Source organism: Osmerus mordax, chromosome 3 (genome assembly GCF_038355195.1).
Source record: "Osmerus mordax isolate fOsmMor3 chromosome 3, fOsmMor3.pri, whole genome shotgun sequence".
Taxonomy (NCBI): domain Eukaryota; kingdom Metazoa; phylum Chordata; class Actinopteri; order Osmeriformes; family Osmeridae; genus Osmerus; species Osmerus mordax.
In genome coordinates, this window is record NC_090052.1 from 18,017,556 (window position 1) to 18,045,400 (window position 27,845).

The 27,845-nt window shown below is 42.0% G+C and overlaps 3 protein-coding genes across 4 annotated transcripts; 2 read left to right on the forward strand and 1 right to left on the reverse strand.

The window, feature by feature from the left end:
- Nucleotides 1–11,331: 11,331 nt before the first annotated feature.
- On the reverse strand, nt 11,332–13,495 carry baxb (BCL2 associated X, apoptosis regulator b). 2 transcript variants are annotated; one of them, XM_067233088.1, is made up of 6 exons: nt 13,180–13,495; nt 12,889–12,919; nt 12,525–12,692; nt 12,209–12,353; nt 12,032–12,110; nt 11,332–11,873 (listed from the first exon to the last, which is right to left on the reverse strand). In XM_067233088.1, the coding sequence occupies exons 1-6, from the start codon at nt 13,199–13,201 to the stop codon at nt 11,704–11,706; spliced, it is 615 nt and encodes a 204-aa protein (XP_067089189.1). In that variant the 5' UTR covers nt 13,202–13,495; the 3' UTR covers nt 11,332–11,703. The 2 variants fall into 2 exon arrangements, with proteins under 2 accessions (XP_067089189.1, XP_067089186.1); XM_067233085.1 differs by having other exon boundaries at nt 12,006–12,110.
- A 98-nt stretch (nt 13,496–13,593) lies between these two features.
- aldh16a1 (aldehyde dehydrogenase 16 family, member A1) lies at nt 13,594–20,781 on the forward strand. Its single transcript, XM_067232849.1, has 17 exons — nt 13,594–13,822; nt 14,867–14,966; nt 15,133–15,259; nt 15,572–15,729; nt 15,816–15,893; nt 16,041–16,228; nt 16,364–16,522; nt 16,607–16,765; nt 17,167–17,323; nt 17,585–17,660; nt 17,747–17,852; nt 17,941–18,074; nt 18,194–18,361; nt 18,828–19,032; nt 19,320–19,505; nt 19,597–19,722; nt 19,832–20,781. Exons 1-17 carry the CDS (start codon nt 13,736–13,738, stop codon nt 19,988–19,990), a joined length of 2,373 nt encoding a protein of 790 aa, XP_067088950.1. The 5' UTR covers nt 13,594–13,735; the 3' UTR covers nt 19,991–20,781.
- A 1,787-nt stretch (nt 20,782–22,568) lies between these two features.
- LOC136937713 (ferritin, middle subunit-like) lies at nt 22,569–23,949 on the forward strand. The gene is made up of 4 exons (XM_067230886.1): nt 22,569–22,846; nt 23,035–23,181; nt 23,373–23,498; nt 23,615–23,949. Exons 1-4 carry the CDS (start codon nt 22,745–22,747, stop codon nt 23,759–23,761), a joined length of 522 nt encoding a protein of 173 aa, XP_067086987.1. The 5' UTR covers nt 22,569–22,744; the 3' UTR covers nt 23,762–23,949.
- The last annotated feature ends 3,896 nt before the right edge of the window (nt 23,950–27,845 follow it).

Genomic DNA, 27,845 nt, shown 5'->3' on the forward strand with positions numbered 1-27,845 from the left:
CAGATGTCACTGAGCCTCAAATCCAAACTCCGCCGTAGACGGGTGAGGGTAATACTGTACTGTACTCAAACACAAAGATAAATATACATAATGCATGCCTTTACTAAGGAAAAATACAAAAAATGGGGATGGGGGACTAAGAAAAAATTATAAACATAATTTCAGTTAAGACATAGTTTAGTGTTTCAAAAAAAAGGATAAACCCAAAAGAATAGTCCTTAAGAAGCACCACAAGAAGCCATAGTGGTTTATAAAAGATCTCCTATAGAGCTTGGTTCACTGGACTGTTACATGTTTTAATGTGGACTGAAAATAGAGATTCTCTCTTTTTTCTTTATATTACTCGCACACACCTCTCTATACAGTATATCTCTTTCACACACACACACACACACACACACACACACACACACACACACACACAGACCTCACCTAGAGTATGACATCATAAAATGTATTTTAGAGTTAGGGAGAGAGTGCTCCACTGTTTATCCATGAGTGCTGTCATTATCATTATCATGACTGGTATCATCAGTGCCATATAGCAACCCCTCCTGAGGCTTCAGAGCAATACATAGACTGCAGAAAAACTAACACCTTGAAGAAGAAATCCCAAATAACATGGAAGATCAGTCAGAAGAAGTCATGATAACAGACTATTTTTGTAATGGCCAATGGAGAGGTCTACGTTTGTCACGAGGTAAGGGGGGGGGGGGGGAGGGTCTATAGAACCTGAACATCCAATCTGGAAGTAGGAAAAAGAATTGGCCGTCCAATCAATGATCGGTAGTCCTCATCCCAGAACGTTGTTTGCGCACATCCCCGCTTACCTGCATCCCTCCTATGACAAGGAAGAAGGTTACCCCCACCTTTAGACCTAGGATCAGCTTTCTCCCCTCCTTTACCAGCAGGGGAAAACATACAACATTTAACAAACAGTATGTTTGCCCTTAGAATGTTGCCCTAATGGACACTGAAATATTGAATGCAGGTGCATGAAACATAGCTTCTTACAATTTTTTGGTAGACATTGGTCTTCAGAAGTCTATATGTACACCTATGAAACTCAACCCACAACTTCGGTCCAGGGAAACATAACTTTTTTTCCAGACACTGCTCTGACCTGGCTACCCTCTGGGTCTCTCATCCTCATCAGTCTTCATCTTCCTCTTCTGCTTGACAATAACATCTCACCGTCACCACTCTACTCACAGTGACTCCTATGATTTTGGCCTATAGCTAATACTTAAGTTTTTTCTTTTTTGTTCTTTTTTTTTTTGTTGCTTTCTCTTTTTTTTTTTTTTTGATCCTCGTGCCCCACCGTCCGACCTTCCCGTCTCTGCTGCTGGCCTTGGCTACTCGCTCATAGAGGCCACGGTGAACAGATGCTGGACTGACAGCCCGTGGTAGAAGAACAGAACAAAACACTATAACGAGAGAAAAAGGCAACATACATAAATAGAAATATGCCATGTATAAACACTATTATATTTGTATCTATGTATTTCTATGGAGATAAGCTGTACTTATGTATCTGGGCCATGCAGTGTGTAGCTATGTGTGTGTGTGTGTGTCTTCCCAGACATGCATCTACCTCTAGAACCATGATGCAAGAGTGCCAACTCAGTGTGACTAACAACCAACCAACTCCTCTCTACCTGTTCTCTGAAAGAGAGAAGAGGTAGAAAGCAAAGGGATAAACTGGAACAAATGTGTTCCCCTCTATTGAGGGTTTAGATCAGAGAAAAGAGATCAAAACTATTAACCTTTTTTTTAAGCTGTATTTTTTTTTTTTTACTATTAATTGAAATTTAGGTGATGCTGCCAGTAGCAACCATGCAAGGTCAATCAGTTGAACTTTATTTTTTTGTATTCTATAAGGTGATACATTTTGGTGGTTGATTTACAAAGAGTTGTTTATTTTTCTAATTCTCAATTTCACATTCTTTGCCAGATGCATATTTATTTGTTGATCATTAGCATACAATGCTACCATTATTTAGACATTACTTGTAATTATTACTGGTCTGATTCAGTTCTGTTCCTTGTAAAATGTCTGTTTTGTTTAATATATGTTGGATCTCTGCATCTCTGCTCTGCCATCTATCACCTTTCTCTCTGGAGACTGATAGACGGTTGAATAGGGAGAAGATGTGGCACCTTTTATAGCGTTAGCTTCTAAAAATGCTTCATTCTCTTTCGTTAGCATTAGCTTCAGAAAGGTTGCATTCTCTAGTTAATAGTAGGGTAGCTGCACAGAGCCACTTTGATTAATGTTTGCAAGCTAGAAGGCACACTCTGTTCAGGTAGTATTTTTCCCGATTAATAGGCAGCGTGCTTTCTAGGAAGCTGTTAAGCTTCTGGGGATCAAACTACATGACTTCCCTAATTCATCTTTGCAAAAACAAAAATTCTAACGAAAAGCTCAGGACACCTAGACACCCTTTGATACTTAATCTAGCATCAGACAGAATATCATTCACCTTTCAAAAGCTTTAGTATTAATATAACTTTGGTGACTTAGTTCCCAGCCTGCAATTACACATATCTACTAGTTGTAACTGAAAACAGCTTTTTTTCTGTGTGGGGCATAGGGAGGAAGATAATAGATGGCAGAAATTGACGGATGCTCAAGGTTGTGCTCAAGGTCAAATTCAATTTACATTCTGTCAACTCGGGAATTAAGTTTTATTGTGAATTTGCCTTCTGTGTTGACTGAGTACAAATAGAATTTACCTTAGCACCTATGTGATACACAGAAACCTCTATACAAAATACCAAATGTATCTCATGTAACCTGCCCATTCCTCTCCCTCTCATCTCTCATGATCTGTACTATCGAGTTCATACAAGTTTTTAGAACACTCAATGGTCAAAGTGTTCTGTACAGTTGTTTTGATTAGCATGGGTTTCCATTGCAAGCAATAAGATATGTATATGTCTATGTCCATAATCAATGAGTATGATTTGATAAGACTTCTAATTTTAACTCAAGCTCAATGAATGTGTATAGATTTAGACTAATAATGAAGTGTATATGAATGTGTATTTTGTATACACACTCATATGGACTGAAAGCATGCTCACAAAGAAAAAAGCCTTACTTCTCAAAGTTTTGTTTGAGGATTGAGGCACATACATATGCATGCTAAAATGCTACAATGCTATTGGGTGGGAGAGACCACTAATACTGTATTGGGGAGGGGGGTGGGACAGTTTATTTTTCAAAAAAAGAGGGGGTGGGGTGGGGGTGGGGTATTATTGGTCTTGTATAGCTGCTTTCATAAGAGACAATATGATTCTTATCAAGAATGATTATAGTTTATGATTTCTTTCTTTTTTTTTATCTTTTCACAGATAACTATTCTGAGAGCCCTGTGCTTATCAGATATATGCAAAAAGAAGCAGTAACTGTGAATTAACACTAAGAAAAGACAAATCCAACTTCTTCCACCTCCCTTTAATCCGTACAATTTTACCAATCCCCATTCCAACACACGTTGAAAGCTTGCCTGTCATTCCACTATCAAATGTAATCGTCCCTCTCCAGCTCCACTCTCTAATGTTCATGTGTCAACCCATTCTGTACTGTTCTGTTCTGAACCACACCCTCTACACACACACATCACCTCTTTTCCACCACACAGTTGCTTTACTAAGTTTTAGGGGTGGGCAAATCCAACCTTCGACAGAACAAGTTTAACTTTTGAATTCTGAATCCAGGAGGCCTAATAACCTCATACATTGTGCTGGCATCTGTAAATCCCTTCTGTCAGGAGGAACTTACAGAGGGCAAGCATAGTATTCATTGTGACAAAAACCAGTAGCATAACAATTTCTACTATGTGTGAGCAGTAGATCTGTTGTAGTACCAATCCTATCCCAGGACAGTACAAATATCTATCCTACAAATCCTATCCTAGGACATAGCAAAACCACCCCTGGATGGCAGTAGTGTCACTTAATATGACCACTGTCAAAAACCTGACAATCCTGTCCCACCATCAGCAGCAGGGCAAGGCAGGGGAATTGTACTGCTTTCCCAGTAGGCAGTGGGGCAGTAGTTCAGGTGTTTTGTAGGTGGTGGTGTTGGGACAACATGGTCAAGGATTGAGGACTGAATTGGGAGGACAGTGGTGGTTGTAGAAGAGCCTCTTCTCTCCTTTCTTGCATGTTCCCCGTGTGTCATTCTCCCATACACAACTCAGGTAACTCGCCTCTCTCTCTCTCTCTCTCTCTCTCTCTCTCTCTCTCTCTCTCTCTCTCTCTCTCTATCTCTATCTCTCTATCTCTCTCTCACACACACACACACACACACACAAGCGCTCTCTGTCTCGCAGGCTGTCTCTGTCTTGCACTGATTTTCACTGCTGTCAGTTTATTTGTGCTTCCAGAAAAGATACATTTCAAAACCTGGCAGAGAAAGTTGAAATCTCTGTCTTCTCTTTGTGCCTGCAAATATGTCCTGTGTATGTGAACTCATTCCAAACAATGTCTGTATTCCTCTAACATGATTCTGAGGTGTCTTAAGTCCTCTAATCCCCCCCCCCCCCCCCCAAAACCATCTTCATCTTCTTCACCCCATCTGCTTCCCTTATTTGTCTCTGAGAACTACCATTTCTAACCCTTTGATTGCAAATGGAGCAAGAGAAATGGGGAACAGGAACTGTACTGTAAAATCTAAAATCTTCCCTAAAATGGATGACAAAGCACTAGGAAGGACAGACATGGACACATGAGAAGGAATCACTGAAAGATGTTGCACTTTGGGGAGACAATGTAAGAACTGTGTATTTAAAGTGGATTGTCAACAAACGTGAAGAACCATGAAATGGAGAACAGTTTGAAGAAAGAATGAAAGAAACAAGCAAAATGTGAGGAGGAAGGAAGCAGATCGCTTCTCAGTGTAAGACACTGTGTTCTGTGTTCAGTGTGTGGTACATTGTGCTTCCTGTGCTGTAGGCTACGGTGCCCGTGGGCGTGTGTAACTGTGTTTGTGTTGTGTGTGTTTTGTGTTCTGTGCTTCGCTGTGTTTTCGTGTATCATTTGTTTTCCTCCATGTTGCCTATGTGTAGGACACACCAACTGAGGCACTCTCAGCTCTTGGTCTGTATTTATAAGTCCTGGTGGGCTGCGGTTCTTCGGGTATAAACTCTTACTCAGCCATATCTGATGAAATAACTACCAGTCAATGAGAAGAGCTCTATGAATCAAGAGGTGGATGTATGCCAGTAGACTTTGCAGCCCTCTAGGACTGAAACCTCCCACGCCAATATTGTATTGGTGTGTTTCAGTGGGTGGGTGTATGAGGGTATGTGCATGCATGTGCGTGTGTATGTGCTTGTTTATACTGTAGTTTATATTGTGTTGCTAGTGTGTGGGTGTGTGTGCGTGTGTTCTTACAAGCTTCTTTGTATTTGTGAACTTGCATGAAGGGAGAGCTTTGCTAAAACATATATTATGTTGCCTTAGATGTTCATTGATAATTTAACAACAAATTGTTTCATTTTACTCATCCATGTATACACACATATGTAGCCATTTGCAAATGAAATGTATAAATTCCATTGAAATATCCTGTCCATGTAATCCATCTCACTTGCTGTTTTGTTTGATATTTGCACTGATTATTTTTCTTGTTCTCTCCCTTCCTTTCTTTCTTTTCAGTGTTGAGTTTCTAAAATCCCCCTTTCTCTCCAAGAAGAGGAAATCTTAGGACACAATTCATCCAGCAATCCCTACTGGATTTACTCGAGAACAAAAGGAGACAGAGAAATATATTAAGAGAGAAAAATAGAGAGAGCGGTTGGAAAGATCACCGATGAACTGGAAGAAAAGAGCCATCACACCTGAAGCATATGTTCCAGTGTACTCAAAGACATCAATGACTAAGCATGCCTTCTGTGACACAAACTTCAATGACAAGTCATATCATCCCTCCTCCATGAACAATCCCAAACCACACCCTGAAGATTAGCCAAACAAACATTATTGTAAGATTCTCCAGATAGAAAGAAAATAGCAGACAAATTACTTGAAGCCCTTTACAACTTGGTTGTCATGTGGGTGTCATCATTAAGGCTCCTTAGATACTGTTACTGATACTACGACCAGACAAAACATAAGACAACAAGACTATTGAACCTAATGTCACACAAATACTAGTTTGTGTGTGAACCAGGGGGTATTTAAGTTTCCCCCTCTGAAAACTCTATGCAAAGCTAGGGCTTATCCTCCCTGGTAGCCATGGCTACTTCTGAACCAGGCTAGCTGGACAGCTGCTATAGCCTGGATAATCTAGCCTTCCACAAGGCTCTTTCTGCTGCGACAGTGCTCTCCCCCAAGCATACAGCTACTGTAGGTGACATATCAGCCATGCCAATCTCACACACAGCTCACAGACTACTGACTTGCAAGCCCCTACGGCTTGTGTTCATGACTGACTTTTCAGCTTGCCACAAAAAAACAACCAATGGACAACTCTAAAGACAACCTCTGGTTCCCTAGCTGCTCCAGGAGAATGTGTGTGCTGGCAAAAGGAGAGAGGGACTACTACAGGAGAAGAAAACCTGTCCTCAGTACACCCAGGAAAAAAGGAAGAATCAGGAAAACTGAAATACAATTGCTCTCTCTCTCTTTCTTTCTTTCCTCTCTTCTCCTCTGTATCTCCTCCCAGCTGCATCTCAGCATTGCTACTCCTCTGTAGCAAACTGCATGGCATGAATGAAAAAAAAAGTAGAGAATACAAGAATGGAGAGAAGAAAAGAGTGAAGGAGAGAGATCAAAAAGATGTTTTACACAAACATTCACAAAACATCAACATATATAAAACAATATTTTTTCAAACCGGTAGCAGAAAATAACAACAAATGGTGGACTGTGGTTTGAGAAGACAGATATATTAAAGGGTTCCCCTCCTTTCTTTGGAAGAGAGAATGGAGGGAGTTAAAGTTCTGAAGTCTTCTAGCGCCAAGCCTCTGGGGGGATGGAGATTAAGTGCAGGGATTCTGCAGCAATGGGTGAACTCTAAAAAACGATTCTGGGAGATAAAAAAAAAAAGAGTAGAAATTGGAAAATGCATTTGTATTACTTTGTTTACCAGCATGACTATTCCGCATGACTACTTCTGCAAGCCCTGATCCCCCCCAAACGAGGGCTAGGCATTGAAAAAAGGTACAAAATCAAGACGAAACTAAAAGATTTATGTTACATGCAACCGATTAAAAGAAGAGCAGGATTATATTAAAAAAAAGAATATATATTTTGTTTTTGGATAATAAAAAAGGAATTATAAAAAAAACATATATATATATATGATTGCAAGATACACAATGAACTATGTTTTCTTAGATATAAGATTCAAACCCCACTAAATCTACTGGAGATGAACAGTGCAAATATCTTCCCCTGATACTCCATGCTAATGGGCTACTACTACTCGGCCTACATCAATGACTGCTCTTCTCACTCAGCTCCTATGCTACTTCTTCTTCACCAACTCCCTCTCTTGTCATACTGTCCTGCTAGCGCCCCCTGATGCCAGTTTTGTGTGTCACCCTGGGTCCAGGCCACTGTCTCCCACAGCATCACTTTTAACTGGACTGACTATGAAGGATCTGTTGTCTCCCCTCCTTTGACTGTAAGTGTAAGATGGCTGCTTTACCACAAGAGGGCCTCACTGTGAGTTTGGGGTTAAGGCCCTACAGTGAAGACCTGATACGATTATTTCCTGTCAGATTTAATAGTCTGACCAATTACATTCACATTTGTGAGAAAAGGAAATTGACAGATTAGAGAGACAGATACTTTTGAAATGTAACAAAATGAATTATTACCCATGCAGTCTAACATTGTCTTGAGGTTAATATAATTGAATAATGTATTACATTTAAATGGCTATTTAAGTGCTCATCCCAGAAAATGCCTAGCACTGCTCTGTCCTCAGTATGCGAGTGCTTCAAGTGCTAGTGCTGGTGATGCTCCATGATGAAGCAGCCATTTTAGTTCCAAGGGAAGGGGATACACTTTTAACATTGCCATGGGGAAGGAACACGTTGGTCTCAAGCTAAATAGTTTCCTCTCCAGTCACACAGACAAGCTGTCCCTCCCCTTATTGTGGTCTAACTGGTTGTATGGCCCATGGTAAATGATAATTATCATGATAACAGCTAAGATATTTGGCTTTGCCCATACATTAAGTTCTTATTAAGTATTGCTATTGTTAGGTCAGGGGTGTAATACTTTATTCTGGTAACATGATTAAAGAGAGTAGACATTTCATGGGAATCGAAATGGGGAATTATAATGATTTCATATGACATACAGTATACGCTTGCTCTCAGCCTAATACATTGTCCTTACTAGAGTCATTACTGTAGTACATCACAGGCACAGAAGCAAACTATTTTGAGTGTGACACTATTTCCTGTTTCTTTGGCAAGTGAAAATCAACATATGTGTTATTGTTTGAGCCATCTACATGCCCTGATTCAGTATCTCTTCTTTATAATATTAGTTTGTTGTCTTTACTGGTGGCACCAGAGAAACGGTCCTAGGTGTTGGTCTATGTTGGGGTGTGGGGGGGGGGGTTATCACTCCTGGTGCGCCAAGGTCTGAACCTGGTTTCTAGTCTCTGGAGATGCTCTGGTGCTGCAGTGTCCCAGCAGGGTTCGTCTCAGGGGTAGCATTCACTCTACCAGTGAAGATATACTGAAGGTATGTGTGGTCTGTCTGATGGCAGATTTTGATACAGTTGTCACTGCTTACTTATTTATGTTCAGTTGCACCTATTGTATTGTTGTTGGTTGTTTTCACTTGCCAAAATACATACTTTTTTTTTCTTCATACAAGGTTCCAGAAATGCTGTAGCAGGCTACTTGATTTAGGACTTACTTAGGACTGAGCAACTACCTATGCAAAACTTGGACTGTAACATACATGTGATATAGATGTGTTTCATCGTGCAAAGGAGGCTGCTGTGTTGTGTGGACGATGGATTAGGATGAACCTTCATATCTATAACATGGTGTATTGTTTACTACAGCAGAAGGAGGGGAAGGATTTAAACAGGAGCTTCCTGAAAATCTGGAGCAGTGCCTCATGGTATATGCACACACATTTATCATTTGGTATACTGGATTTCCATCCTCTTTCTCTTATTTGATTTACTCTCCTCTTCAGCACTCTCACCCTTTTCTTGCCCCTCTTTCTCACGCTCCTCTCCATACTATTCGCAATGGCAAGCTGTTTGATATCAAAATTAATTATTTGGAATCATTTGTAAATGATATACGTATACATAGTCACAGGTGAGGATGCATTTGTAAAATGCATATATATTTTATACTGGAAGGGACGTTTATTGTTAGAGAGTTTGAAAGAGAAATGAAGGGTTTGTAATGCAAGGTGAATGGAAAGAGAATAGAATGGCACCATTGGCGTAGGTAATGCTAAGAGACTAGTCGTTGGATATCAATCCCCCATTCAAATTCTCGTAGCACAACCCACACGGACATGCATACATAAAAAGTATGAATTATTTCGCATAAAATACAAGGGATTTCAATGTCCGAGCAATTAATTGTTCCAAACTCTCTTTTTGAAGAGGTGACTTCCTGGGCCAATTCAGTGCAGGTGTGTGTATGTATGTGTGTATGCATGCGTGTATGCGTGCGTGTGTGTGTGATGGTGCTACAGGGACCCACATCACAGTAAGGGAGGGGGATATAGTATTCTGAGCTAGCTAGGAGAGGAATGACATCTGAGCCCTCACCACTCGCATACCTTTACTTGAAACCCAAATACCAAACATATCAAAAATAGGAGCCGGGTAAAGCCTGAACACCATCACACCATCTCATCCATTCTGCATCTTTTCTCTAATCCTCCTCTCTTTAGCCCTCTATGTCCCCCCCCTACTTCACAATATTTTGAGGAAGAAGCTCTTTTGCATCCTTGTTCTTGTGTTTTTCTATCATATTGTTTGAAGTTGAATTCTAATGCATGCGTGGGAATAAAAAGAAGACTTAACTTATCTTTGAATGGCCAGAATGAGGTGACCCTCTTTATTCAGAAATCTCTGTCTTCCTCTCTCACTCTTGTCAGTCAGTTGTGAAAGGGAAAGTGAGGAATACACATACTGCAACAAATATTTAATAAAAACAGAACAAAAAAAGAATTATTTTTCTATAGTCTGTTTTTTGGGGCTTATTTTCTGTGGCTGTTCTGTTCGTTTAATTTTTTTAACTTAGTGAGTTACTTTAGTGAAGTCACACATGGACACTGGTAAACAGGGATGTTGCTAAGAGGAAAATGTAGTGAAATAGACTCAGTTTCATGAGTTATGTATCTAGATTGCTAACATGTACAATTGTCTGGGATATCCTCATATTGTAGTTGTACGGTAAATCTATCTTTCTGTTAATCCCAATATTCAGTAAGTTATTCAGTAATATTTACCTTGTAGCTGCTCATAAATGTACAGTATGTCACCCAATTATGTCTATCACAAATGTTTGTCTGAAATTATTTTGGGGTGCATTTGGGGCATTTTCATTCTAAGTTAGCTATTACTGAGCCATAATAGCATTTTATTGCTGGTTTATGTGTCACGGGTTCTCCATTTGAACGTACATTGCACTACTAACCCTAATGCAGCTAAAGTAACTATAGGTCTTCCTACCATAGAGGCTAGTTTGTTAAAAGTCATTTGTTCCTCTGTGACCACATCAATGCTGAAAGTGTACATATGCTACCATGCCACTTCCCTTACAGGAGAATGAGAGTGAAGACAGAGAAAGGGGAGGAGAGGGTTACTACAATATCAATGAATGGGGTTTATGCTATAAATACTGATGCTGGATAAAATTTTAATGTCATAATACAAAAAAGTAGAAAAAAAATCAAGAACTGTAAAAAAAAATATATTTCAATGGAATGTTTATTATTTACCTTTTATATTTTTGAAACATGTAAAGAAAAAAGATGAATAAACAGTCATAATTTACTAAAGTTTGTGAAAAAGAGACTTAAACTATTATTACGAGTATGAAGGTTTGAACGTGAATGCTGATTTACCTTCCCTGAGCAACACTTCTCCGAAACCGATAGGAAAATAAACAAGAATAATAAAATGATGAAAAACTCACAAAATTACTGGGTAGACAAACAAATCAAATTTAAAGAGAAAACATCAAAAAGGTAATAAAAATATTAAAAGCTTATGCCAAAATTTTCAATGTGTGTCCCGTGCATTTTTTACTCTAATAACTTTTTAAAATGTGGATGTGTGATTTTGTATGTGAAGAACTTACAGGCTTTTATTAATATTGTCTTGCAAACTTTATTTCATTTAAGTATTACTATATTACTACTGCTCCACATGATCTCCCTTTTTCTAAATACAGTATTGAATTATTGTTAATTTTTAAATGCATTCAAGGTTATCACATCTCCTTCAATGAAAATAAATTAATGCATTACTTACACAGCCACATTACCTGCTTAGAAACAACAATTGTTTCAAATAGAACATTTATGAAAATAAGGTCTGCCTAGCACACTTGTATTCACTTAAAAATGAGTTCCCTGATGTAATTTATGGCAAATGTTAATGGACAATGGTCACAGCAAATCATGTTTACTGTACATAGTTCATCCTGAGATACATTACTTGTGCTGTGGTTTTAAGTGCGTAAACATAAATTAGGGTTGTGCATACAGCATGTGCTTCAAGTTCTTTTTTCTACTGTCCAGGTGATTAAACTGCCCACTGCAATGCCCACAAGAAAAATGAGGAGGAATCTTTGAGATTTTGTGGTCATGGATGACATCCTCTCCATCTGACAACGAGCCAGCTCTGAGAAACTGTTGATCTGGAAGAGGAAAGAGAAACGTTGGTTTTACTTTTAATTTAGCCTACTCATTTACATAAACATACAGGTATCCTATGGATCACTGGCTTGACCTGGACAATACTGCAGAATAATTTCATGCAACTCATTTACCCATCCTCCATGCTGTTGGACCCAACTCAGCAGTTTGCTCCTGAAGTAATCCACTGTCCATTTCAGGATGTCTAACACTAATGGAGAGAGATTAGCCTCCACCATCTGAGAATTGGATGAAAATTTACATATTTAACACAAATACATATAGAGATCCATATCGGGAAAATGTACAAATGCAGAGCAGTAGCTGAAACACATACCTTCACAGCCATCCTCCCTGCCACATAGAACAGCACAGCAATCCTCTCCCAAGTGATTTGACCATCTTCAAACACCAGCTTCACCATCTGCCAGTAGTTTCTCTGGTTGGATTCTTTTCCTGAGGCCACCAAACCATCTATGGCACTGGACAGGTAAATGGTGAAGAGGTAGAGGAGAAATTAGATCCAACAAATTGGCACACGATGATCATATGATCACACACAAAGGTTCAGGTAACCAAATTGAGGTTAGCTTTCAGCAACCTAAATGGACTCCCTGAAATGGGTAAAGAAGTGTGGAGAGCTGGGGACTGACTCTTTCAACTGTTGGTCGTCCTTGACCTTGTCACCAATGATCCGGACCATTGTTGCCAGCTGGACAACCATCTTCTGCTCCTCCTCATTCTTTACTTCTGGTGTCTCTGATAGTGAAAGGGGCACTGCTTCTTCTAAAGAGACTTCCTTTAACTGCTCCTGAAACACCCTGGAGAGGAGACAGAATTCTGGAAGTGTTGACTGTACAACATAATATCTATATCATTTCTGGTAACCTATCCTGACACTTCTAATAAACGATGGTAGTGCCTGTAAAAGTAAAAGTGAAACGAAGGTTCCTGAAAAGGTTTGACGTCCGATTTCACAAGAAGGCCTTAGTGTTGGTGTATGAATGTGAAACTTACTCTTTTATCACGGCCTCTCCTATTCGTTCATCTGTTGAATGAGCAAAACGAATTGAGCTAACATTAGGCTTTATTTTGTTAGAATATGTCAGCGATATAATATCACATTTAAACCGGATTAAGGACTTAATTTCCAATCGTTTAGACCAGTATAAACTAATGGGTGACAGCTACAATACAAATACTGTCAATTATGTTTTCACAACACAAAAGTTTGAGTTTAATTTGACACTTTGTTTTACAGACATAAAAGACAAGCTTTAAAGCAAATATGTAGTTTAAATGAAATACCCGACGTCCTTTCACAAGCCATTGAGAACCCAGACAGAAGCCTGTAGCTACCTAAAGTATAGCTAACGTTACTGTACAGTAAATGACTGGTACTAAAAGACCCGCAAGCTAGACTAATGAGCGCAGATGAACTTGAGAAAAGTTTATTTAACTATGCCCGTCCGTGTTCTATTCAATCAAAGCATCTTCGGTATCTCAATTTAGTAAAATATGTAAAATCTTGAAGAATAGACAGCTAAACCTGGTGCTTCCTAGTTTTGTAACTAATGTAGTTTTACACGAGTATAACTATTATATTGCCTTCGTCACTTTAGGGCGGCGCATTTGGCGCATGCGTCCGTAAATGTGTCCACCCACAAAATGTGTCCGGGTTCTACTTCAAGTATCATTCTTTGATACTGCTTTGCTGCACGTACTGTTGATTTCTGCGTCTTCCGAGGGAACATACTTTCCATCTAACACATTGTTGGATAGAATTCTGAGCTGATCTTGCATTCCGTCCAGTGAAATTCGACCGTGTTGTAGGGAAGATATTACTTATATTGTATATTGTATTATGGCAGGTAGTACCAACAAGACAGTGCACGATATCTTTCAAACCATGGAGTACGGACCAACGAGTACCAGCGCTGCCACCGCACAGGTAGCTAACCAGCTTGATTTGTTTCTATGAAGTTGTAGTTTTCAGTACAACAGCTTGCTAGCAATCGGGCATTCATTCCTACAACGAATATACTCTAGCTAACAACTTAAAAGGTATGGCCATGTGAAGTACATTACTCAGTAATAATGTGAAACTCACAAGGCAAACATGTGACTTGACGAGACAGTGTCTTCTCTGGGTCATTGAACAGTTAGTGTCTGTCTTCAGTTGCTGGAGTACTTTTCTGAGTAAAGTTCAGACTTGAGCTAAACTGCAGATGTAGGGAGTATTAAGAATGTGCAGCTAAATGTGTACTTTGTCCCCACTGTGTCAATAGATAATGTTCTACCCTCTACAAGCAATTATTTTATTGGTTCCTCTGGTTTGGAGGTGTATGGCCCCTTAGCCAATGGAATGTGAGCAAACTGTATCAGAGTAAGCCAAATTTGTATTAAGAGTTTAAACTAAAAAATAAATCTTAACTATGCATGCTGTTGGGTTTAGTACTAGTAAATAGGCATACCTCATAATTATGAATTTCTATCAAACTGGCAAAAATGATCCTGCAGCACTGCAATAAAGACAATGCACGGCCCAATTGAGCAAAGCAGTTTTAGTTTTAGTAAGGCTGGAGGAGCTCCCTCCTGCCCCCTCAGTCTGAGGGGTCAGCCTGCCACTGTTCTCCCTTCCCAGACAGGCGCTCCGTCTGTGTGGGGTAGGAGCTGCTCTGGAGGGCTCACCCTTTCCTGAGTGTAGCTGACAACAAGCTATTGTCAAAGCTGCATTTGGTTATAACTAGTTAGATTTTCTCTTTAGATATAAAATATTTAATCCTTATTATCCAACCATTTCATGTTATTAGATTCGGCAAATAAGCAGTAATACTGCTTGAGTGTATGTATTAATTAAACACTAGATGGCCTTATTGACCACTGAATGTAGTTAACTACATGAAGCACAATGAGTAGAACCGTTTTTTTTTTTACTGAATAAAATATAAAATAACTAAATGAAAATATCTGACCCTGGCCTCGGTTTTCCCAGGCTTGGCTAGAACACCGCTCCCGTGCCCTCGACCTCTTCATCGATGGGAAGTTTTTCCATCCTGCAGACAGACAGACACGCAGTGTGGCTGGTTCCTCAGGTAGGCTAGCTAACAGAACTCCAGTTGCTTCACAAGAAATACAGTTTCTTGTGTTGTCTGTTTCTACATTTTGTCACCCTTAATGCAAGCTGTTTGTACATTCTCTGTCTCACCACCTCTCTTCCTCTCTCTCATTCCCCTCTCCCTGTCTCACTCTTCCCCCCAGGAGAGACTGTGTGCAGTACAGTGTGTGCAGTACAGGAAGATGTATCTCTGTCTGCATCCTCTGCTGCCAGTGGCTTCAAATACTGGAGCGGACTAACCTGCCACCAAAGGGCCAAGGTCTTGCTCAGGTAGGAAACATATTGTGGCAGCACCAGAGAGAGGAGGCCCTCCCAGCACCAGGGACAGCGCCCCAAGCCGCCTCATGGTCAGGCTGTACGCGGTCCCTTAAAGCGGTTTCCCGCTTCTCCTTCTGCAAAGGTCCTGCATGACAGCAACTCAGTGCTAATCACTAATCAGTGGCCTGGTGCACACAAGCTCAGCTGACAGGGCTCAGAGGAGGAACGAGGCAAGAGAAAGCGAGAGCCGGTTGCCGATGCAAGTATCGCTGGGCATTCACTTACGTGTGTGTGTGTGTGCGCGCGCGTGTGTTTGTCTTCCAGTTTGGTGAGTGGCCTACAGAGGCACGGACAGTGTCTGTCAGAGCTGAGTGATCTGTCTCAGTGTCCCAGTTCCCCCTCCATGCTGGTCAGACTGGCCCAGTACTATGCCAGCTGGGCCCAGCTTAGAGACACACTCATTCCTGACTGGACCCCCTGGGGTAAGTTTGTGTGTGTGTGTGTTTGTAAATGTAGACTAAAACATGTCAGGAGTCAATATAAATGTACTTTTCTTTCTGTGTTTCAGGTGTGGTGGCAGTGGTTGTCTCTGATGACTGTTCTCTCTACTCTCTTATGCTCAAAGTATTACCAGCTCTGGCCATGGGTATGCCACACACACACATATAAAAAAAATGATATTATCATCATGAGCAAGGTGTCACTCAGAGCACATTCAGGATAAACACTTTTAAACTAGTCAGTTGTATTTCCAATGTCCAAAGTTTTAGAAAGCAACATTTCTGTTTCATAGGCAACACCGTGGTGTTGATCCCTGGATTAGGAACTGCCCCTTCTGCTCTCCTGTTGGCCCAGCTATTTGTTGAGGCGGGACTTCCTGCTGGGGTGCTGAATGTGGTGACAGGAAGCAATGCGTCTCTGGGGGCCAGTTTAGCCCAGGATCCGAACATCAGCTATGTTACCTACAGTGGCAACAAGCAGGTTAGGGTGGGGATATGGGGGTCGTTTTTATATACAATTTAATTTAACACAATTTTAAAAATGTGTTTATATCAAATACATCTTTTCTCTCTCTGTTTTTCCATCTTTCTTTTTTTCTTTCTCTCGTTCTTTCAGGACGGAGAGATGCTGTGTAAAGCCACAGCCGGGATGGGTGTGCCAGTCTCTCTCTCTCTCTCCCTTGGTGCCACCTGTCCCTTCATCATCTTTGAGTCTGCGGACATCGATAGTGCTGTGGATGGAGTGATAGAGATAGCTTTTAAAAAGAAGAAAGATGTAAGTCGAGACTCCTCCATCGATTGAATTGTCACGGGTGTATGTATTAACATTCTGACTGAATAATTGAATGCAACCCCACAGTGCCAGTGGCTGTTGTGTGTTCAGGAGCCAGTGTGGGACAATGTGGTGGCTCGTCTGAAGCTGCGCTTAGGACGGATGAAGTGTGTCGCTCTCACCACTGAGGCAGAGAGAGGCCTGGTGGAGAATGCAGTACATGAGGCTCAACAGCAGGGGGCAACAGTAAGTCACTACTGTGTCGCAGACAGGAATACGCCACAGAAGAGTGTGCAATTACAAACCAATGGTTCTCTGAAACTTCCTGTGACCAAATGTATAGGATTATTTAACCTGAAACTGAGATCGCCAGACTGTCCTTTCTGTTGTTCCACATTACACAAGCAGCACGTGTCAAACTGAGATTGTTGATAGAGCAGTAGCATTGTAAAGCAGTGAGTTGCTGTCCAAACAAAATGTACACACTTCCCACGTTACTTGATATGTCTTGTTTTATAAAGGCTTGAAAAGACACACACACACACACACATTGCTTCAGTGAGTATGTAGCAGCCTTTAGCTTATGTGTTGAGCCTCAACACAACACCACCTGGGTGTACCTAACTCCACTCTCTCACCCCTGGCAGCTAATCCAAGCTTCCCCAGTGCCCCCCTCCGGTGCCCTCTACCCCCCTACGGTGCTGTGCGGGATTGCCCCCTCCTGTTCCTGCGTGGTAACTCCTCCCCCCGGACCCCTGCTACCCCTTCTCTCCTTCAGAAGCCACTCCGAGGGCGTAACCCTGGGTAACTAAACAGGCTCTATGTCTACTGATCAATGAGACATAGCTCATATAGGATTAGGACTCATTAATGATGGTTTTAGATGATTAATTAGAGGCCGCTAGGAAACAGGAGCAGGGCCAAAGACTTCCAATGTACTTGTTATAAATGGTAATAAACTTGAACGTGACACATGCTCCTGTTGTAGGTAGCAGCAGTTACGTTGAAGGTATTTTCCATAGAAGCGAGTGCTGATAAAATGTTGTGCTTCCTGGATGTGAATAGGGAACCACAGCCCTCACGGCCAGGCAGCCTCTCTCTGGACTGAAGACCTCACGCTGGCCCTGGAGGCTGCCAAGAGGTGCCTGTCTCTTTCCCTTCATCCACACTCTCCTATCTGCCGATGGTCCAAAGTCTGTGTTAACCCTGTGTCTCCCTCACGGCCAGCCTGTCTGTCGGGTGCGTGTGGGTGAACTCGCACTCCGTGGCGGACCCGTCACTGCCCGTCTCCGGACACAAGGACAGTGGCACCTGCACCGACGGAGGGAAGGAGGTACGGACGGCTCTCTCTGGCCACGTCTGGTTCGTTCGATCCCAAGTGACACCGCGGATTTGAACTTTCTCCTCCCTGTTTTCCCCAGGGCCTGTTTCAGTTCTTGCGGCCTTCATCCTCCTCTTGTCCTCTGCCTCGTTCCTCCCCTGCCTCTGTCGATTACAGCAAGTTTGGGACAGAGGCCTCGGCAGCTGTCATTCCTGATGCCTCTGATCCTTCCAGGTGTGTACGTGCGTACAGGTGCGTGTGAGTACTACACACGCGTGCATGTCTGTATAACGAAATGTCTAAATGTGCGCGTGCTGTAATTTTTATCTCTCTCTCTCTTCTCTCTCCTATAGTGTTCCTTCCTCCCATCTCCAGTTGGTGGGGGGTAAGCAGTGCAAGGCTGTGTCTGGTGGTAGTATGTCAGTGCTGGCACCAGATGGCGCTGTGCTTGCCTACTGTCCCGATGGCGGGAGGAAGGACGTGCGCAACGCAGTGGAGGCAGCCATTAAAGTTCAACCTGGGTGAGCTCAGGCTGGAGCCTCAGTTTCTCTGTCAGACTGTGGTTGTACAGCAGTATACTTCCTTTAAGGGGCTCACACATGACAAGAAATTTGCTTTTCGGGAGCGAAGCATACTTGGTGTCACTGTGTCTGCCCGGCATAGCAACATACATAAAACATTGATGGTATAATAACATATAACATGATATGTTTTAACGTTGTGTTAAACAGTTTGGGGAGCTTTGAAGGGAACGCTTTGGGGATTCGTTTTTTCCTCCATTGCATGTGCCACTTCTGGCTATGTCACGTACAGCTGTCACCTCATTGGTTGCGTTTTGAAAGGCCAGCGGCAACCAAGGTCAAAGTTCAAAAAAAATTATTTCGAGCTGTGCCCCCAACAAAGGGTAGTGGTTCCACAGTTAAGTGGCAACAGTCTCCCCATACAACATTTGTCACACGCTTTCCTGTTATGACTTTTTCCTTTCAGCTGGATGAAGAAAAGCCCTGCTGCACGTGCTCAGTCTCTCTACTCTCTAGCTGAGGGCCTAGAGCAGAGGAAGCGGGAAGTGACTGCATCCCTCCGCTCCCAAACTGGCCTCTCATTGGAGGAGGCAGAAAATGAGGTGGAGCTCAGCATAGCCCGGCTCTGTGACTGGGCGGCTCGTTGTGACAAGGAAAGAGGAGGAGCTCTGGTGAGGCTTTAAAGTCGTAAATGAACCAATTCTGGAAATATGATGACAGAGGATTTAATGGTTAATCAGGGCACCTACATATGTTTTTTCAACTGACCACTATTGTAAGCTCAAACTATAATGTTTGCTAACACAACCTTCAAATGTAGTTTGATATTGTTAAGTAGGGTTCCACTTCAGAATGGTCATTTGGTTTACGTTTATGATGATGTACACAACTCATTTGTCCACTCTACAGCATCATGAATATCTAGGAAGCTTCACCATCTTTCTCTTTCTGTCCCTAGCTCCTCCCCCAATCAGGCTCCGCCCTTTCCTTCCCAGAGGCTCTAGGAGTGGTGGGCATTGTTCTTCCTGACTCAAGTCCCCTCCTCTCTCTTGTGTCTCTGCTGGGAGCGTCTGTCGCTATGGGAAATGCAGTTGTCATGGTGCCTAGTCAGAAATACCCTTTGCCTGCCCTTGAGTTCATTCAGGTGTGTTTATCAGTTGGAATTGAATTCAGGCGTGTGTGTGTGTGGGTGTGTCTGAGTGTAAACTTCCATATTTTACTCTCATCTCTTTTAGGTTCTTCATTCCTCTGACCTTCCAGGAGGCTTAGTCAACATCATAACAGGAAGTAGAGATCAGCTGACTCAGGCTCTAGCCAACCACAGTGTGATTAAATCTGTATGGTACTGGGGCAGTCACAAGGTATTATACATCTTTTCAGATGTACACATACAAAACATTACACACACCTTTACCCAGTGAACTGCAAGTATAAAGTTGTCCTCTGTCTGTCTCTCTCTCAAAAACCCAGGGTTGTCAGTATCTGCAGTACACCTGCTCCAGCCCCCTAAAGACCCTGTGGCTGCACAGCCAGGAGAGGGAGAAGTGGACTTCCCCTCATCCCTCGCTCCTGGAGGAGATGTGGAGGCAGGCTGTCCAGTGGAAGAGTGTTTGGATCCCTACTGCATAGCAAAAGTAAATGAGAGTGAAAAAGAAGTAGCTACCTTGAATCCCGCTCAGGTTCTAACAAAAAAATTGGAATTTGTTTGTCTTTTGTTTTCACACAAAGGCACATTGGGATAAAGGTGTTGATTAGGGATTCAGGGACGCAGAGAGATTATGCATGGAAGTCAGAGAGGAAGAAATTGTTTAATATGGTGAGTTTAAGGAAAATAATTAGGGTTAGGTTTTAAACTAAAAATAGAAGGATGAAATATTTAAAGATGTATGTGGAAGTAAACACTCTTAGCAGAGAAACTCACACAGATCATATGTTTTGGGTCAATATTTTTTTTTTCTTTGTGGACGTTGCATTTGACCTATAATCTTTAAAAAGATTGATCTATAGTCAGCCATTTCCTCATATCACAAAGGACTGTAGACAGACATTCGGGGCTAAATACAAGCTACATTGAGATATTTGTTAAAAGTGTGGATCAATCACTACCTCTATGCTCCTAACCCTGCCATTACATGCAGATACACTGTGCACGGAATTAGCTTCTGTTGACATACAATAACAGCTTTGGAGTCCTTACCATTTGACCATTGAGTTAGTCACCATTATTCATTGATAATAGGGTATTCCATCCAGTTGTAACATTGTTTACTCATACGACATTATGCAATTCTGTAGTGTTAACATTCCAGTAATGGAACTTTGAAGTGAGTACACTGTACTGTTTAAGAATGAGAAAATAACAATGTAGCGATAATCTTGAAAATATCTAATAAACAGACGACAATGTCTATGCCAATATTGATGACCTGGCTGGTGTGAGATATAGTTTTTACACGTGCGTTCACTGGCGATGTGTGTAAAAAAGCCTTAAAGCTTCATTTCCAGCAGGCTTCAGCCATAATATGAACCTAGAAGCTTAAAAACAGGCAACAATTGGATCTCGAGTTTATCGAAACCCAGTGGACCTTAAACGAATTATGTGACTAAAGTGTTCGAATGTTATAATAAAACTTTTGAAATTGTGATTAAAATCACTTTTAGTATGATGCTGTTTCAAAGTTGTGTGCTTAGAGATTCAAAATATTACCATGTGTAGGCTACTCACTAGTAATCTCCAACTATGCCAACAGTGCCAACAGTATCTGATCTGAGTATGGTTCTTAGGAAAGCATTCAACTCTTGTACTAGAAGCTCTATCGAAAATAATTTTACTTTAAGAAATATTTTCTAGATATTTAACAAAGGAACAGCCAGTGACAGATTGTTACAGTATATGGCTCTAAATAAACTGTCAATAGCTTTAAATACAATATTTATGTAATTGTCAATGGCTGGTAACTGATACGATTACGAGTGGAATTACTTGTATTAAAAAACACTACACTCCTGTAGTTAATTGTACCCGGTTCCTTTTTCCAAGAACTGGTCACAACAAGTCTGTTTCCGTGGTCACAAACTCACAAACTGAGTCACCATTACACAGCAGAAATGTGTCTATCCTTGGGTTTAACACAGAGTACAAATAAGAGGTTATGACGGTGCAAAAAACAAACTGGGAGAGAACAGCCTTCAGTTTCCTGTTAGTCTTAGCTAAAATAACATCTGAAATTGCCAGACGTCATGTGTGACACACGAATTTGTGAGGAAATATTCTCAGCCACACGAACTTGAATCACCTGTTGCGACATGACTCCGATGACGTAAGTATTAGGGTTGAGTATAGGTAACATTTTCTGAATGCTGCAACAGGTGAATTTACTTTTAAAGCATACTACGAGCCTTGAGAGAAAAGAGTATCACTGTAGTGTACAGCATAGCATTCAACAAACAAATAATGACAGATAGACCTATAAAAAAAACAACATTCAGGTCCCGTTCCGCATTATTGATTATAAATCTAAAGTTAGAAAAAGAGCAAGGCGAAGGTTGGTTAGACTGTGATGTAGTTTCTGTTTTATATGTAGACTACGAAACATCGGACTTGGTTTGCACAACTGGCTATAAGATTTAACTCTTAGCAATAGTTGTGGTATATATTTATTGAGCAATATATTGCTCAATACATCACCCTAAAAGTGTTCTGTCAGCAGGTTTTGTGAAGCTGTGAGAATAATTACTTTAGGATTGCCCAGGCCAAAAGTCAACTTCATCTAGAACTTGACTCTTGTTTATTTTTTTCTTTAGGAAATATGCCTATTGCACACAGATATTTTGATCAGTGTTAGTTAATTTGGTAAATGTTTGATTAAGTTATTCAGTTACTTGCTTCGGCTACAGGTGCTCATGTCATATAATCTAGACTTGTCTGTATATTGTTCAGTGTAAAGGTAGATCCTGTTTGCTTATGCAAGGAATAGATTCAAAAGTTTGAATTAGGCTACATTAGTTTCTACAACAGCATCTGCCTTTGTGCTTATCTATTTTCAGATAACAAACAATGAACTTGTAGGTGACTATTTTTCCAGGTCACGAGTTAAGCGATGTCAATCATCGACCCCGCCTATTTTCTGATGCCTAAACTTAATTTGATTGGCTAGGTGTGTGCAACGACTTTACTGACGCTTTGTTTTCGAAATGGATAAGTACAGACAATTACTTCCTTCGATCACAGCCTTGAATGTTCTTGCTTCAACAGAGATTGAACGGAACTGAGCGACATCTCACACAATTCCACATTTACTTCAACACTAGCCTACTAGCAGAATAGTTTTAATTAAAAAAAATTGCGCACGTTTTGCGAAGTAAACAACTAAATCAACCGAAATGGAATCTCAGGTCCGCCAGAACTACCACCGGGAATGCGAAGCTGCCATCAATCGCATGGTCAACCTGGAGCTTTTTGCTTCCTACACTTACACTTCAATGGTAAGAAAGTTGCGTTCCATTGGTGCTGATTCTGAGAAAGTAATGCATCTTCATTGGCAACCTGCCGTCCATAATGGAAGTCATGTTTTGGCTTGGTCAATAGGCTGCTAAGAATCTAAAACGAAATTATTGAATGCAATTAGTCATGTTTAATCGTTTTCATCAACAATATTGTTTTTTTCTGTCAGGCTTTTTACTTCTCCCGTGACGACGTGGCTCTCTCAGGATTCGCCAAGTTCTTCAAGAAGAACAGCGAAGAGGAGCGCGAGCATGGCAACAAGCTCATGTCTTTCCAGAATCAGAGAGGGGGACGCATCTTCCTGCAGGACATCAAGGTACATAACCAGTCTTTGCTGCTCTGAATATTTGCAGTTATAGGGGTAAAAGTTCCATAATGATGGCTTGGAGAGATTGTCTGCAGTTCAATCATGCATGTTTAGCAGATCTTCAGCTTTCAATGCGCACAAAGTACTCAATGAATTAACAATGACTGTACCATCCCTGTGTTTCTTTGTGACTCATGTAGAAACCAGAGAGAGATGAGTGGGGCAGCGGGATGGAAGCCATGCAGTGTGCCCTGCAGCTGGAGAAGAACGTCAACCAGGCCCTTCTCGACCTCCACAAGGTGGCTTCTGATAAGGGAGACCCACATGTAAGTTCCACTATACCTGGTCTTAAACTGCTTTCTATTGTCACAGAAGTGCCTGAATGTGTGGTGTTTATATCTGTCCCCTGTCTAATCCCTGTTCTCTGGGTGTTTCCTTCTAGCTGTGTGACTTCCTGGAGACCCACTACCTGAATGAGCAGGTGGAGGCCATCAAGAAGCTGGGAGACCACATCACCAACCTCACCAAGATGGACGCCCACAACAACAAGATGGCCGAGTACCTGTTCGACAAGCACACCCTGGGCTAAACGACAACTACCTCCGCTCCTTCCACCTTCTTAGCTGTGAATGGAGAACACCATCTGATATGCTTTGACAGTGCAACATTAACTTTCCTAAATATTTCCGATGCCTCTATTTGATGTAAAGTCTTTAAGATGTGAAGTTACTGTCTTGCATACTGTCTGACTGAATAAACATTTTGAGCCAAAGCAAATTTGCAGTCATCCTTTATCTTGCTTGCATTTCAGAAACATTATTTCTGGAGGTCCAATGTAGGCCTAATATTTAACAAGCATGCTGCAAAAACCTCACGGTGCCATAAATTCAATTAGTTTCCTTCCATTCAGTTCTGTAGTTTAACATCGCAAATCTTTTAGTCAAATCTAGACAAGAGATATACAGTACACTATATAGACAAATGTTTTGCAACATCTACACCTACAGGAGCTTTTATGACATCCCATTCTAAATCCATAGGCAATATGGAATATTTAAAATATTTAGACATACTCTAGAATGTCTGTTTACAAAATAATTACCCACACCTTTAGTGGATGATTGCCAGTTGGTAAATATGTATAATCTAAAAGTGAACATGCAGGAACAGCCTCAGATGCCTTATAATTTGAATAGGATCCAGACAATGTAATATGTTTATTAATACTGTCTGAAATATTATACTCCAGCCATGGAATGGTGATTAATGGCAAATTACAGGTCTAGCATTGATCTAATGTTGAAGGCTGAGTGCTGAGCCTTCTGCTGTATTTGCTGTACACCCATGACTGTGTGTCAACATCAGAAAACATGTTTGCCGACGACACAGTAGTTGTGGGGTTGATCTCCGACAGCAACGAAGAAGCCTACAGGATGGAGGTCATCCACCTGGAGAGCTGGTGTCGGGAGAATACCCTCCTGCTGAACGTCGGAAAAACTAAAGAACTGGTTGTGGACTTCAGGAGCAAACAGCAGAGCGATATTCGCCCACTCTGGATCAACGGGTCTGATGTGGAGAGAGTGGACAGTTTTAAATACCTCGGTGTGACCATCACACAGAACCTGTCCTGGTCACTTCACATCCACAGAACTGTGAAGAAGGCCAGACAGCGTCTCTTCCACCTCAGACGCTTAAGAGACTTTAAGCTCCCCCTCAAGGTGCTCAGGAACTTTTACACCTGCACCATTGAGAGTATCTTGAGTGGGAGTATCACTACCTGGATGGGCAGCTGCACCAAGCTGGACTTCTCAGCCCCGAAAAGGGTGGTACGTTCAGCCGAGCGGGCCATCAGAACAACCCTCTCTGACCTGCAGGACATCTTATATATAACAAACGATGCAGGTCGAGGGCTGAGAAGATCCTCAGACAGCCCAACCACCCTGGAAACTCACTCTTCTCCCTGCTGCCATCAGGCCGTAGGTTCAACACAGAGAGGATGAGGAGGAGTTTCTTCCTTCATGCCATCCGTCTGCTCAACTCAAAGCGTTGAAATACTGCTGTGTGCTATTTAATTGTATTTATTCTTTTATTTTATTTAAGTGGTTGCAGGTACATCAACGCATTTCACTTCATAAAGTACCATTTGTGACAAATACAAATCTTGAATCTCTTAGTTGATTTACTTTCTTTTGTAAGTACTTAAAATTAATAGTTTTTTAAGTACTTAGATTTGGAATTTACTTAAGAATTAGATTAAGAATGAAAGAATTAAGAAGTGCTTTTAGTCTTGAAAAGATGTAAAAGCAACCATTTTCAATTTATGGTCGACTGGCTGGCATTATATTGTCTTAATGTGGGTTTCTTAGAGCACATCTCATATTTCATTGTGAGAAACACAAATGTGTGTTTACCTACAACAGCAATCCTAGCAATGACTCCCGCCTGGCCAACGACCTGAATGAGTTCTACTGCAGATTTGAAAGACAATTGGACAGTCTTGAACTACCCCTTCCCACCCAGGAGGCCTCCCACCTCCCCCCCTCTACAGTGACGACTCTCTCCATTCAGGAGGGTGAAGTTAACAGACTTTTCAAGAGGCAGAACCCCCGCAAAGCAGCTGGGCCGGACTCTGTCTCTCCAGCCACCCTCAAGCACTGCGCTGACCAGCTGTCTCCGGTGTTTACCCACATCTTTAACACCTCCCTTGAGACATGCCATGTGCCAGCCTGTCTCAAGTCCTCCACCATCATCCCTGTGCCCAAAAAGCCAAGGCCAACAGGACATAATGACTACAGACCCGTCGCCCTGACCTCTGTGGTAATGAAGTCTTTCGAGCGCCTGGTGCTGGCACACCTTAAATCCATCACTGACCCTCTACTGGACCCCCTGCAGTTTGCCTACAGAGCCAACAGGTCTGTGGACGATGCAGTTAACATGGCCCTCCACTTCACCCTACAGCACCTGGACTCCCCAGCATCCTATGCCAGGATCCTGTTTGTGGACTTCAGCTCTGCCTTCAACACCATCATCCCCGCCCTGCTTCAGGACAAGCTCTCCCAGCTGAACGTGCCTGATTCCACCTGCAGGTGGATCACAGACTTCCTGTCTGACAGGAAGCAGTGCGTTAAGCTGGGAACACAAGTCTCTGACTCCCGGTCCATCAGCACCGGATCACCTCAGGGCTGCGTCCTTTCTCCTCTGCTCTTCTCCCTGTACACCAACAGTTGCACCTCCAGTCATCCGTCCGTCAAACTCCTGAAGTTTGCGGACGACACCACCCTTATTGGGCTCATCTCTGGTGGAGACGAGTCTGATTATAGGTGGGAAGCGGCCAACCTGGTGACCTGGTGCAGCCAGAACAACTTAGAGCTCAATGCTCTTAAGACAGTGGAGATGGTTGTGGACTTCAGGAGGAACACAGCCCCACTCACCCCCATCACCCTGTGTGACTCCCCAGTCAACACTGTGGAGTCCTTCCGCTTCCTGGGCACTATCCTCTCCCAGGACCTCAAGTGGGAACTGAACATCAGCTCCCTCATCAAGAAAGCACAACAGAGGATGTACTTCCTTCGGCAGCTGAAGAAGTTCAACCTGCCAAAGACAATGATGGTGCACTTCTACTCAGCCATCATTGAGTCCATCCTCACCTCCTCCATCACCGTCTGGTACGCTGCTGCCACTGCCAAGGACAAGAGCAGACTGCAGCGTATCATCCGTACTGCTGAGAAGGTGATTGGCTGCAATCTGCCTACCCTCGAGGACCTGCACACCTCGAGGACCCTGAGGCGAGCGAGGAAGATTGTGGCCGACTCCTCCCACCCTGGACACTCCCTGTTTCAGTCACTCCCCTCCGGCAGAAGGCTGCGGTCCATCAGGACCAATACCTCACGCCACAAAAACAGTTTCTTCCCTTCCGCTGTTGGCCTCTTCAACAAGGCCAAGGGACCACACTGACTCAAATGACTTATTGCTTAAAACACACTGCTTTTGCACTGCACCACAACATGGTATCTTGTACATTTGTATTTTTTGTAATATTTGTATTTTTGTATTTTTATATTGTAATTTACGGCAACTTATATTTATCCCACTTAGTACTGCTAGTTTATGTACCCTTAGTATAGTTAGTCCACATATTTAAATTTTAGGTATATGTTTATTGTATGCACCTTCCTGCCAAAGCAAATTCCTTGTCTGTGCAAACTTTCATGGCGAATAAATCCCTTTCTGATTTTGATTCTGATTCTGATTCTATGATCGGCCTTATCTGAAGATATATATTAAGAGAAAATGTTCCAGATTCTAAAATACCCAGCCTGTGTGATGAAGTGCACAGAATAATTCAACATAAGGCAGCATTTTCCAGGCAACACGGGTATGCCCCAGGGAGTGAAGCGTCCACATATGAAGCGTGGAAGAGAAAGGCATTGGAAATCTAAGAATACTGAGTCACTGACAGTGACTCAGCAGAAATGTTTGGCTGACTCAGCACAAGGGAGTGCGGTTATATTACATGTGACTCCGCATAAAACACAGTGGGGAAGTAGCCTTAATTGCAGTAATTTCTTAGATTCTCAACTGATAGAAAAACACGAAGCTACACACAACTTTGTGCTCACAAATCACATGATAAATCACAACTTTAACAATTTAACCTGGTTAAACATTAAACC

Coding starts and splice junctions, on each gene's coding strand:
- aldh16a1 (XM_067232849.1), top strand. CDS start 13,736: ATGGCAGGTAGTACCAACAAGACAGTGCACGATATCTTTCAAACCATG. Junction 13,823..14,866: donor CCAGCGCTGCCACCGCACAG/GTAGCTAACCAG, acceptor CGGTTTTCCCAG/GCTTGGCTAGAACACCGCTC. Junction 17,853..17,940: donor GCACCGACGGAGGGAAGGAG/GTACGGACGGCT, acceptor TGTTTTCCCCAG/GGCCTGTTTCAGTTCTTGCG.
- baxb (XM_067233088.1), bottom strand. CDS start 13,201: ATGGCTTGTGAAAGGACGTCGG. Junction 12,111..12,208: donor CAGGGAGGATGGCTGTGAAG/GTATGTGTTTCA, acceptor TCCAATTCTCAG/ATGGTGGAGGCTAATCTCTC. Junction 11,874..12,031: donor CTTCAGGAGCAAACTGCTGA/GTTGGGTCCAAC, acceptor TTCCTCTTCCAG/ATCAACAGTTTCTCAGAGCT.
- LOC136937713 (XM_067230886.1), top strand. CDS start 22,745: ATGGAATCTCAGGTCCGCCAGAACTACCACCGGGAATGCGAAGCTGCC. Junction 22,847..23,034: donor CCTACACTTACACTTCAATG/GTAAGAAAGTTG, acceptor TTTTTCTGTCAG/GCTTTTTACTTCTCCCGTGA. Junction 23,499..23,614: donor CTGATAAGGGAGACCCACAT/GTAAGTTCCACT, acceptor GTTTCCTTCTAG/CTGTGTGACTTCCTGGAGAC.